Source organism: Bemisia tabaci, chromosome 1, assembly GCF_918797505.1.
Source record: "Bemisia tabaci chromosome 1, PGI_BMITA_v3".
Lineage (NCBI taxonomy): Eukaryota > Metazoa > Arthropoda > Insecta > Hemiptera > Aleyrodidae > Bemisia > Bemisia tabaci.
In genome coordinates, this window is record NC_092793.1 from 64,279,441 (window position 1) to 64,292,826 (window position 13,386).

The 13,386-nt window shown below is 39.4% G+C and overlaps 1 protein-coding gene across 10 annotated transcripts in view; it reads left to right on the top strand.

Moving 5' to 3' along the window:
- Fancm (FA complementation group M) overlaps positions 1–13,386 on the top strand; it is a 160,568-nt gene that overhangs the window by 67,483 nt on the left and 79,699 nt on the right. For 8 of the 10 annotated variants that reach the window (XR_011900662.1, XM_072305293.1, XM_072305335.1 and 5 more), the window contains 2 exons: positions 3,386–3,475; positions 11,203–11,349. Coding sequence is in view for 9 of the 10 variants with exons in the window: in XM_072305293.1 (XP_072161394.1) it covers positions 3,386–3,475; positions 11,203–11,349 (237 nt within the window). In the remaining variant the exon portion in view is untranslated. The remainder of the gene's footprint in view (positions 1–3,385; positions 3,476–11,202; positions 11,350–13,386) is intronic. The other 2 variants (XM_072305328.1, XM_072305325.1) reach the window with 2 other exon arrangements.

Below are 13,386 nucleotides of genomic sequence, written 5' to 3' on the forward strand. Positions count from 1 at the left end.
TCGCTCGGTTTTTTAACCTATGTCATCTATGCCGTCCCGACAAACAAAAAATTTCAACAATCAGGCTGCTCAGGTGTGTCTTGTGTTGTTCTTGGTCTAACTCAAAGCTCATAATCATTTAAAATCAATCATCATCACAGGTTTCCTAAATCTTTGAAATGTTCATTGAAATTTCATTGAAATTATTTCCAAGTCATGTCAAGAAGATTTTAATGGTCATTCACGTTTGGATAAACCTTCAAAAATGTCATTATGAGCGCTTTTATGAATGCTGTGAGCACTAAATGTCACTCAAAATTTCCTCGAACGAAGCGCCGCCCATTATTGTCACTGTTTTTCTTTGATACCTGAATTTATATCTGTTCTTTTTCCCTGAGAGGGGTGAAAAACATCCAAAGCAAGTTTTTAAACTTTTTTTTTTCTAAACAGAGTCATAATCAATGCCATTTCTCCCTGTATCGGGTTTGTACGATTTTGACTGTATCATGTATATCTCTTGTATGTATCTATGGTTACGCACCACCACTTGTCTTTCTGATCCTCTCTCACGTTCATACACGCTTTTCTGATCCCGATAGATTTGTCCTTATTTCCTTCCTATTCCCCCCTTTTCCCTACAGGGTTGAACCTTTGACCTTGCTTGTTCCTTCTCTGCTGCCCTAAGTCAACATCTTTTGAAAATTTGAATGTTTCTATAACCATCTCTTTGGGCTGGAATAAAGGTGAAGCTTCAGACTTTTGAGGTACGGATCCACTTCTCAGACTTTCCAACTTAAATTTTCCTGTTTCAGCATTAACTCCGTCTTCTGTAAAAGTTAAGATCCAGTAGGCATCCTCAAATAATAATCCAGAAATAGGGGGAAAAATCCAGCAACTACATCGAGCCCAGGGGGTGGTTAGGCTTTCTTTACATTTTTTGGACTAGGACAGTACCTTCCATTTGCCAGATACTGCTAGAGTCCCTTTGGCAGTGAATTTGAAAGGCGCCTCCCCAGGCAAATGAAACCTCAAGTGCTCACCCCTTCCGAATGCATGGTATTCTATTCATAGGATGATTTGAATTCAAATTATCTTTGCAGAGCAGATGGTTGAAACTTCTTACAGTGTTTAAAAATCTCAGCTCCTATATTCTTTTAATAAAAGAGTACAAATCGACATCATTCCTTGAAGTTCCTGCAGGATTTTCTTCGTAAAGAGAAGAAAAATCACGGCAGTTTTTAAAACCTTCCGTCAAGTGGTTTCCCATTTAGAAAATAAAGTATGACAGGAAGTCTGTAGTGTCACATACCGAGATAAGTGGTAATTAAAATATTCCAAATCATACCATGAACTGATCCTACAGAAATTGTGCACTTCTGATGACACCGCAACACCAAGGATAAAACTGAGAAATGGTCCCAAACTTAGGGCGAGGACTAAATTTTGAGATTGTCATGAAGAAAGGGTGTGAATTACTATTTCAGGGAGACGATTTTTCTTGATCCATCGAAGACTTTTCCTTTGAGAAACTGTCATCAATGAGCAGCTTTGACCGCAACAAAGGACCGCTCACACTGAGACAGGTGCTCAAAGTTTCTACGCTAGGCTTTCGGGTACAGTAATACACACCATTTGTCACTTCAACGATAAATTTAGAGCACAAGTTGTTTAAATAAAACCATGAAACAAGCTTAATTTCCATCTGTATGCTGCAGTCATGAGATGCTGTTCTCGGAGAACGATTCCTGATGCAGACACTTGTAGATACAGAACTGAAATGTAAACTTTTGATTATTACCAAAGTAATTGTTTATGATGAAAAAGTAACACTGCTAAAGCTGAGACTTGAAGGAGAGGCACAATTAAATCCTCTTCGAGGAAAAAAAGCAGATCAGACCGACGAGCTACTTGGCTTCAGCTTCAACCATTAGGAGCGAAAGGAACAATGAAGAAACGCCATAAACTTTAGAAACTGAAGTGAAAAGGTATTAAGACGACACTGATTGAACGACAAAAAACCATTTTAGGTCACAAAAGATGATTTAAAATTGAAAATTTGTCAAATTTCAGATCGAGAACTGCTGGTGGCTATTTGCCAGTGTTACCGTTCTGCGTACGCAACCCGACGGCAAATTACGCAACATTACGCAGAAAAATTTCCCAATTACGCACGCCATTACGCAGGAAAAATTGTCAAAATACGCAGCAATTACGCAAAAATTTTCAAATTACGCAGCAATTACGCATTTTAAGCCAAATTGTTAACAATCTTTCGCTTATTTTGAAATTCTGAAATATTTTTGTTTCCTATGTACGGTGGGAATTTAGTAGCAAAGTTTGCAGCATTGCTTTTTAGGTAAAAAACTATCTTTACTACGACCGTTTACCTTGATCGGCATGACGTACCTAACCTAAAAACCGCGATAAGAAACTGAAATTTTTAAAAAACTTCAATTACGCACGAATTACGCCGAATTACGCAGAATTCTTCCAATTACGCAGCATTACGCATTACGCAGCCACTACGCAGCGACCCTCCAATTACGCAAAAAAAGCCCTCAATTACGCAGAACGGTAACACTGCTATTTGTATTTGCAATGTTTTCTCTTTGCAATGAAAATGAACACCCACGGTTGAGGTTAGGTTAGGTACAGCTTTTTTTTGAGACTTGATTCAAATTGAAAGTAAAAAAACAGAAACATGGTAGGTGTAATATATCAATAGCTTTGTAGTCGCTTTGAGAAGCACTTCAGAGAGGTTTCCACGAGAAATTTTCTTTCAAACTAAAGAAAATTGAGGAAAATTGCGAGCCAATCAAAAGCCGGGGAAGGCTGGTGGCACCGATGTGTTGCACCGGTGAAACCGATGCGAACGATGCACTCTGATGCTCCGCGGTCAGAGTTCTGCCCAAACGGCGCGTCATATGGTGGCGAGATGTAATCCGAGACCCACTATATGAAGGATCTTGATCTTTAAAAATTAATTATATTATCAGAGCTTAATTTCGAACAATGCTCACATTACTTCACCTGAAATAGCACCACCAGAGGAGCACTTATGAAAATTTCTTGGTAACGAAGCATCAGATAATCTGATGCTCCGGTCAAAATCTGAATTCAGATTTTGACCGCATCACTTGAGAAATAATGTCAAATACCCTCAATAACCCTTTAGAAAGCAAAAGTGAACAGGTCTTTTTTGGCGAGGGGAGATTTCGACGGCTATTGGACCCCCCCTCCCCTCGTTTAACAATGTAAGTGTGAGTGTGTCATTGATGAGCCCTGAAAGTTGCCCCTTAAAGTGAATTTTTTGCCAGACGGTCAGGTTGAAGATTTAAAATTGTTTTGTTCCTCCTTGCCTCAAAAATGAATTCTATATTAATATTTTTGTGGCTTTTTTGTTCAGGTTATCAGACAAATGAGCGACTTCCTTCTGAAATTTCGCATTTTAGCTCTCTCTGCCACCCCTGGTAATAATTTAGAAGCTTACCAAGAGGTAATTTTTTCCCTTTGCATACATCAGTTTAATCATTCATGTTATCAAGTACAGGTTGGGGATTGAAGTAAGGACTATTCTGAGAATATTTCTGGTTTTCAGCATTTCATTCCTTTTTATTAATTTACTTATTTATTTATGTATCTATTTATTTATCTACTTTATTTTATTTATCTATTTATCCATTTATTTATTTATTTATTTATTTATTTGTTTACAAAATACTCGGACAAAATCCATTAACAAAATTACAACAATAAAAACAAAACAAGAATGGCAGAAAGGAAACAAACACAAATTTGAACAAATTCGAACAAATTATAAGATGAGATAAAAGAATTAACAGAAAAAATAAATTCACATTTCCCTCCTAAGCTTCACCCCTGATGTGGTCTCTCACCAGCGACTTGAAAACTCTTAATGTTACATCTAATAAATCGACAGTACTCCCAAGCATACCCATCCTACTCAACCTCACCACAACAGATCTATGATAGAAACCCCGGTAAGATAGCGGAATGAAGAAAAATTCAGAATTATTCCTTGTAACCCTACCGAGCACACTAAACCTAAGACAAGAAAGAAGATCGGAAGAATCAATCAAGTTGTTAATGAGCTTGAATAAGAAAAACGCTTCTTGACACTGGCCGGAATTAAAAACACTTAAAAGATCATAATCAAACATAACAGGCCTAAAATCATGGTCAAAGAAGGACATGGGATTACCAGATCGATAAGAAAAGGCTCCAAGGAATACATGTTGAACCCTTTCCAGCTGTATAATATCTGAAATACAAAAAGGCTTCCAAATAGGAAAGGCATACAAAAGAATAGGGAGTACAATCGATTTATAAGGATGCAACAATGTTTGAGGTTTTCTAAAGACTTTAGATTGACGCAATAAAAAGAAAAGGGTTCTAAAAGCTTTCGTTACAACAAACTCGATGTGCCCCTTGAAGGTCAAGCGCTGGTCAAAGACCACACCAAGATCCCGTACCGACTCTTTTCTAACCAAACTCACACCATCAATGGCACAATCAACAGAAGCAGCAAAAACCCTTGAAAGTAGCGTATTTTCCGAAGAAAATACTTTTTTGCATTCTCCCATGATGTTGGACCCAGACCTGAGCACCGATCACTCGTCGTAGATCACGAAAATATATGCCATTCAAATTCATGCATGTATGTGTGTATGAGGGTGTGTTGGTGTGTAAGGGTGTGTGTGAGGGAGGGCGAGTGTGTGTGTGTGTGTGTGTGTGTGTGTGTGTGTGTGTGTGTGTGTGTGAGGGGGGGTGTGCGTGTGTGTGTGAAGAAATGGTGCTGGGCCCACACCACTTCGCGGGGAAAACAAAACCAAGAAGTTCCCAAAATTATAATATGAGTCAAAAATGAAAGTTTTAATTCTAATATGTACCAGTGCAAAACTGAGGGGGGAGAGTGTTCAGCTGAGGCAGTTTGCATTGGAATATTAAATTGAGGTCACGCTGAGCGATCTATACCGGTTTGGGTCTTTTTAGACCTCATCCGTAGATCGCACTCATCAGTGAACCCAACTTAGCATCCCGCAGAATCCACGAAGACATCAAAACGCCGTCATGAATATGACCCGAGGCATGACACAAAAGTGTGATCCTCGCGCCATGTATCGTCGCTGCTGAACAGCTCTCATAACAAAACAAGGAAAACCCGAAAAAATGATCATCAGGCTAGTTGGAGATGCGAACACATCTAAACTCAACCGCCCACTTCCGAACAGAGAAAAAAGATTAGCACATGTATCCCCAAAACTGTGTGTATAAATGAGGAAAAAACACTGAGAAGTGGCCCGAACTGTATGTCACAAGGTGGAGAAATGGTGCTGGGTCCACACCATTTTGCGCAGAAAACAAAGCCAAGAAGTTCCAAAAATTATAATGACGAGTGTGATCAACTGATGAGGTCTAAAAAAAACCCAAACCGGTATAGATCCCTCGGCGTGACCTCAACACACACACACACACACACACACACACACCCTCACACACACGCGCGCACACACACACACACACACACACACACACACACACACACACACACACACATATATATATATATATATATATATATATATATAATTAATATAAACTTCGAAGGATTCTGCCTTTTTCTATTTCACTCGAGGGGAAGTGTCCCCTCCCGGACTCTCTTCCCCACCCGGTGACTGACGCTGCGCTGTGCTGAACGGTTCAGCCTGAACCTTTCCCCTACGTCTGACCGTTCCCCACTCCTCTGTCAATCGAACCATATGCCACCGCTTACGTATTGTCGCTCGCCCACCCAGGTACTTAGCGGCCAGCGGTCAGTTGATGATAAATCTCGCTCATGCTCCTATGCAGCTACGCATTGATTACGCCAGCTAATTACTTTCTAATAATTAGAATTTCTTCGATAATAGTTTTCTTTATTTATTCGACTGTATTTTTTTCTCTGTTCTACTGTGATTTCCTTGGTTCTCTACTGTGTTTTTCCTAAATATCCGAGTCAGAAATCTGAAGCACTTCGGTATGCACCGAGTACTTCAGACGTGTGACCTGAAACCTTCGGTATATACCGAACTACTTCAATTGTCTGACCCGAACTTCGGCAGATGGACCTTAACTTTTCGGATGCGTGATCCGAAAACTTCAGAGATCCATATGATCTCAGCTTCGGGTTCCATGCACAATTTTTTTTCTCCGTGTTTCCTTTTAGGGGACGCAACTAAAATTTCAGTAAATTTTTTTCAGAAAAGTAAAGAAAAGAAGAAGAAAAAAAAAAGTGGCTAACGATGGTTCCTCACCTTCACGTGGTGTTGGCTGTTTTTACTAAGTGGGAACCGTCCATTTTAAGATATAGTCTATTTCTTGCCCTGCCATTATTATTCTACAAGTTAATTGTGGAGTGAGAATTTCATAATGTTTTCTATGAAATCTTCAAAATATAGTGATAAAAAATTTGCAACTACTACAAAATCGGCTCGCAAGGCGAGCCGAATGTCACTCGCGTAGCGAGTGACCGGGGGTCCAGGGGGCATAGCCCCCGGCTAGGCGTGACGGGCGCGCGAAGCGCGCCCAGAACGGCTGGTGTATATATATATATATGCAAAACAATCATTACGAGCAATAAGCCAACTAAAGTTTTACTATGGCAATAAAACCAGGGATTTTATTTTATAAAATAACACAAGATTTTATTATACATCGTATTTTATTACGTAATCCTCCACCTTGTTTATAATAAAATCTTGTGTTATTTTATATAATAAAATCCCTGGTTTTATTGTCATATCAATTTTTGGTCATTTTGAACTTTAACCGGTGGCCATTTTGGAAATCTCGGTTTTTTTTAACATCTAACGTCAAACGTTGGTCTTGTCTGCTCTGATGACCTTGATTTGACGATTAAGCCCTGACCTGGTTTCGGTAATCACCAAGAATATTTGCAAGGCCACCCATTACATAAGGAAGATAAGCCGCTCCGACCAATTGAATCGAGGTATGCGAAAACGTCCGATGTCCAAAAAATCAACTTTTGGTAAACCGCAAAAAAACTGTGGAGGCCTTTAGAATCGGCGTTTTGAAGAAAATCAAGGCATGTGTTTCTTAGTAAAGGGTTGTAGAAAAGGCACCCAACTGTGTCCCATTCCAACTCCCATTCAGTGCTGAGTAATTTTAAAAAAAGGGCTTTGGACATCGGACGTTTTTGCATACATTGCAAAAATCTGCCCAAAAACCATTATTTTTGACCCCTCCAAAAACCTTTAAACTAGAGTAAAACATAATGTCAGACCTCCAGTAACACAAAAAAAAATATTTCTCTTTTCTTCGAGGCTTCAGTGAAAGTTACGTGACGGCGGAAGAAGAAAAATAATGGACATCGGACGTTTTCGCATACTTTGAGATTGCCCCTCAAGATATGTGTTCAGGATTGCCTAGAATGCATGAAATCGATTAGAATTATATAAAGGAGGGTGAAATTATTCATCTTCAGAGGGTCCTGAACGAGAATCCAAATTTGCCCCCTCGACAAATCATGGGAACCCCCCCGAAAACCCCCAACATCAAAAAAACAGTCAGAAATTGGTTATTTTCTCTCGTTGTTCTGCTACTAGCGCACGTTTTGAGAGCAGAAATTTTTTTCTCATATAATTTCTCATCTATAGGGAGTTCTTAACGAGAATCCAAATTTGCCCCCTCGACCAATCATGGGGACCCCCCCGAAAACCCCTCCATAATTGAAACAACTGTCAAAAATCGGCTATTTTCTTTCGTTTTTCGGCTACCATCGCATGTTTTCGGAGCAGAACTTTTTTTCTCATTTAATTTCTCATCTATAGGGGGACCTTAACGAGAATCCAAAATTGCCCCCTCGAACAATCATGGGGACCCCTCCAATCCCCTCCCCCCCGATAAAAAAACGGTCAAAAATAGGTTATTCTCTCGTTTTACGGCTATTATCGCCAAAGCCGTTGATTTTAAGACAGAGTTTGTGGATCTCACATGAAAGCAGATAAAAATTCGGTCTTATTTAACCCGGTTTGAAATTTTTCTGATGAAAATTACGGTCACTACAGGGTTCTCATAGATAGCCCAAAATTTTCAAAATTTCGTTTTTAAATGGTTTTTTGCTTGTAACTGTTGTTCAGCTATTCTTTAAAGTAAGTAGATCCTTTCAAATGAAAGTAGATTCAAAATGCTACAAATTCGCGGCGATTTTTAAAAACTGCCGTGCTCTTTCTTCTCAGTCCGAAAAAATTATGCAAAAAGTTTAAGGAATAATGACGATTTGTTCTCCTTTAATTCAATAAATAAAATAACAGCGAAAATTTTGTGACATCGCAAACGAGATAAATGGTTACACACTTACACCGTCGATATGTTGTATTTACGTAGGTGTAAGTATTTATGCATGCAGTGGCGGTTATGAATTTAAGGCCCGCGCAGCCGCGACACGTAAGAGGCGATGGAGTATCTGTGTGAGGGTGTGTGTGTGTCTGTGTTGGGGGGGGGGGGATGGAATCCCCAGGGACTAGGTGAGTCCGACGGATCTCCCTTGGAAACTTTTGGAAAATTAAGACACTTCAGATCCCAATTTTGTCGCTTTCGAGAGGGGGGGGGGGGGGGGTTTGGAAGTAAAAATAATGGAGTGGAAAAAAGTACGAGGGTCATCCAATGAGGTTCCCTACCTCTTATCTTCCAAACGGAAAGAGATAAGTCAAATCGGTAAAAAAGTTCTTATAAGGCATACTCTAAGCTTTAAAAGAAGCTCAAATTTTTGGAAATTGGTCGAGGGGTTCGCGAGGAAACTTAATTTTACTGCGACAAATTCCTGTCGCCGCGCGCCCACCTTCGGAGTCTGGATGCGCGGAGAGTCGATTATTTCAGACTTGGGTTTTCGCCGCTAAGCATCATATCAAAAAGAAATTTGAAGGTTTTTATTGAGTTGACCTTACCTTACTTCTTGACGTAGCCTTCGCCTCTGTTTTGACATTTCTGGTGTCAATATTGCAGCCTCTTGATGCCTTCCGCGTAGAGGCTGGCTCTTGTCTTGGCACCGGAATCCGTCATTGACAGCGCTCTGTACTTCCGAATCATTCGGATTCCGCTTTCCACCAAGGAAGTTTTTCAGCTCAGTGAACAGAAGAAAGTCACATGAGGCTAAATCGTAGGAGTACGGAAGATGGAGGGAAATTTTCTTATGCAAAGCAACTGATTCGGAAGTGTAGAGGGCTTGTCAATGACTGGTTTCGGTGCCAAAACAAGAGCCAGCTTCTACGCGGAAGGCATCAAGAAGCTGCAATATTGATACCAGAAATGTCAAAACAGAGGCAGGGACTTTGTCAAAAAGTATGGTAAGGTCTACTCAATAAAAACCTTCAAATTTCTTTTTGATATGATGCTTAGCGGCGAAAACCCAAGTCTGAAATAATCGACTCTCCGCGCACCCAGACTCCGAAGGTGGGCGCGCGGCGACAGGAATTTGTCGCAGTAAAATTAAGTTTCCTCGCGAACCCCTCGACCAATTTCCAAAAATTTGAGCTTCTTTTAAAGCTTAGAGTATGCCTTATAAGAACTTTTTTACCGATTTGATTTATCTCTTTCCGTTTGGAAGATAAGAGGTAGGGAACCTCACTTTTTGACCTACCTTACTTTTTGACAAAGTCCCTGCCTCTGTTTTGACATTTCTGGTATCAATATTGCAGCTTCTTGATGCCTTCCGCGTAGAAGCTGGCTCTTGTTTTGGCACCGAAACCAGTCATTGACAAGCCCTCTACACTTCCGAATGAGTTGCTTTGCATAAGAAAATTTCCCTCCATCTTCCGTACTCTTACGATTCAGCCTCATGTGACTTTCTTCTGTTCACTGAGCTGAAAAACTTCCTTGGTGGAAAGCGGAATCCGAATGATTCGGAAGTACAGAGCGCTATCAATGACGGATTCCCGTGCCAAGACAAGAGCCAGCCTCTACGCGGAAGGCATCAAGAAGCTGCAATATTGACACCAGAAATGTCAAAACAGAGGCGAAGGCTACGTCAAAAAGTAAGGTAAGGTCTACTCAATAAAAACCTTCAAATTTCTTTTTGATATGATGCTTAGCGGCGAAAACCCAAGTCTGAAATAATCGACTCTCCGCGCATCCAGACTCCGAAGGTGGGCGCGCGGCGACAGGAATTTGTCGCAGTAAAATTAAGTTTCCTCGCGAACCCCTCGACCAATTTCCAAAAATTTGAGCTTCTTTTAAAGCTTAGAGTATGCCTTATAAGAACTTTTTTACCGATTTGACTTATCTCTTTCCGTTTGGAAGATAAGAGGTAGGGAACCTCATTGGATGACCCTCGTAAATGGACATCGGACGTTTTCGCATACTTTTGAGGTTCGACCCCCTAAATGGGGGCGAAAAAACAAAAAACAGGTCAAATCCGTCTACACATAGATGTGCCTACCCTCGAAGATGACGTTAAGCCAAAAAACTCAAAATCCAAAAAAATGGACATCTGACGTTTTCGCATACCTCGATTCAATTGTGAGCACCATAAATTCACCTTTTTTTGCAGCGTCTACGTTTACATCAGGAATTTTATCGCACATTGTGGGTAAAACTGAATATCATGTAAGAAACTCATTTGAATTTTTTGATTTCGTCAATGATTCAGAATTGCCCTATGGTTTTCGCCTTATTTCTCTTGATGTCGTTTCCATGTACACAGACATACCTGCAGAGCTGGTTCTGAGGTGTGTGTGTTAGGTGGAAAGAGATAGAGCAGTTTTGCACCATCCCAAAGGATCAATTTATGTACATGCTAAAAATCTGCATTACATCGACAGTTTTTGAACACTGTTTCGTTTTTGAAGGAGTGTTTCGTACAAGTATCTTCCTTTAACTAGAAATCTTCATTCTAATCATCTTTTTGATGAACGGGCTGTAGAAGACAAAACATTTTTAAATTCAAATTTTGACGAAAGGCAAAAAGTTTTAAGACGAGGTACGTGTACCTAAATCAATAGACATGTCTAAATAATCTTTATGTAGAAAATTGATTGAAAAAGTGACGAAAGCATTTAATTTTTTTGACAAACAGTCCTGAAAGGTATGTCAACGGTCCACATGTTAAAAGAAATTATTTTACTGCAATTTTATCCTCTGGTGGAATGATTCGCCATTAGTTTCTGAAACGTGTTTTTTATCTTAATTTTATTTGTTTTGCTGCAGATAATCCATAACTTAAACATAGCGAAAGTTCAAGTGCGAGCAGAAGATTCTCCAGATGTAGTAAAATACATACATGGTCGAAAATTGAGTCATATTGTTCTTAAACTTGATAATTTATGGAAGCAATTCCAGGGTAAACTTCTGGAGGTTAGTTCATCCTCTTTAATAATAATAAGCAGACTGAGGGTGGTCCTTCTTGGAAAATTTCAAAAACAATTGAGAGATTTCCCTTGAGCAAGTGTAGTTTATTGAAAAAAACGATCTTTGTAATATGCAGCCGATTCGTAGTATTCCTAAAGATTGCCAACGACCACTAAGTTAATAACAAAAATTACATCCGCCTTAAAGTAGGAAAACCAAGGCATGAAGCGAGGATGTTTTTTGTGTAGAAAATAATACTGTGCAAGCATTAAAATTTTGCATTTTCCAAGTATAAAGTAATTGAGTTCAGAGCTTGCCTTCCAGGTTCTTATGAAAAGCAAGAGGCGTCAAGCCTGCTCTTTCAAAATACCTTTGTTAAAAAAAAAAAAAAACAAGAAAAAAAAATCCGATGAAATAAATTTTCCAGCTATTTTTCGGGCTTTAGCTATTATTTTCTGATAAATTGCAGGGGAGAGAGGGTCAGAGCTTGCCTTGTGGGGTCTTTTGAGAAGCAAGGGGTGTCAAGCCTACTCTTTTTAAAGCCCCTCATTTTAAAAAAAAAAAAATTTCCGATGTAAGAAATTTTCTAGCTATTTATCAGGCCTCATCTATTATTTTCTAAAAAATTGCAGGGAAGAGGGGGTCAAGCTAGTCTTAATGTCTTGCAGGTAACTTATCAGGGGGAGGGGTGTCTGAAGTCGAGCAAAATGCCTTATGTAATACAAGGGGTATTCGTAAAGTAAGTTAACATTCTTCATATTTTCGAAACTAGTAAAGATGATTTAAATTTGTAAAAAGCGTTTGAATTTTCACATTTTCAGCTTTTTAAAAGTTTCAGTTTGTTTTATATTTGGTCTGCTGAGTGCCGAGTAACATTAGTTTTCCCACACTCACCTCCTGTCACCACGTGTCCAAAATTTACGCGAGCTGGAGAGTGCTCAAGGAGCGTTACTCGGTCATTTTTCAGGAAGAGGCACAACTATTAATGCTGACTGCTGACAGATACTGTGATGTCATGGAAAGGCTCAAAACAGCAATCAAAAGGAGCCTTGGCCTTTTGTCTCGTCAAGTTTTGCTACTTAATGACAACGCCAGGCCTCAAACAGTTTCTTTGACCAACCCATTGCCGACCTCCTTCAAATGAGATCTTTTCTCCCATCCTCCGTATTCTCCAGATATTACCCTAAGTGATTACCACTTATTTCCTGAGCTGAAGAAAGGTTTTGGTGGAAAAAGATTCGCGGACGACGATGAGATGAAAGAAGCTGTATAAAAGTGGTTGCAAAAACAGGATCGACAGTTTGACGCTAATGGAATCAAAAAGCTAGCGTCATGGTATAAAAAATGTGTTCGATAGGATAGAGATTACGTGGGAAAGTAAAGTAAGGTCTTCTCAAACATGAAACTTTTCAATTTTGAACAAAAAATCTTATTTTGACCATATCTAGGATGAAGTCGCATATGACCGTCCTGCGAACTCCCCAGCGAAAAAATTTTGAACACGCGGTTGCGAGAGACGGGTGTAGGAAAACTAATCTTACTCGGCACCCAGAAAACTGAATTTAAAAAACTGAAGTTTTTTTGAAAGCTGAGAGTGTAACAATTCAAACTCTTCTTAAAAATTTAAATTATCCTTATTAATTTAGAAGATATAACAAATATTGACTTACTTCGAGAATATCCCTTGTACGTGAACAGCCCCTTTGGAGGGTTGAAGAATTTACGTCACTGCTGACACTCTCAAATGCCACTGCTTAAGCTAGGCAGCATGCCCATGGTGGACCAAAGACAGCCTCTTTCGAAATCTTACTTCCTTATTTATTTACTTTACTTCTTGAAAGCACCTCTCCAAGCAGATCAGCCCAAAGATTGGGCATAGTGATGACAGGGGTGTTTCTTTTTGTTATTTTCTCATACTCATGAAGTTGAGTCTTTTGCTATAACAAGGGAAAAAAGAAACGAATAAATAAAACTTAAAGAATTTGAAAACTGAGTAAATCAAAATCATTCTTAAGTCTAAGAAAACGGTACAGCTTAACTTAT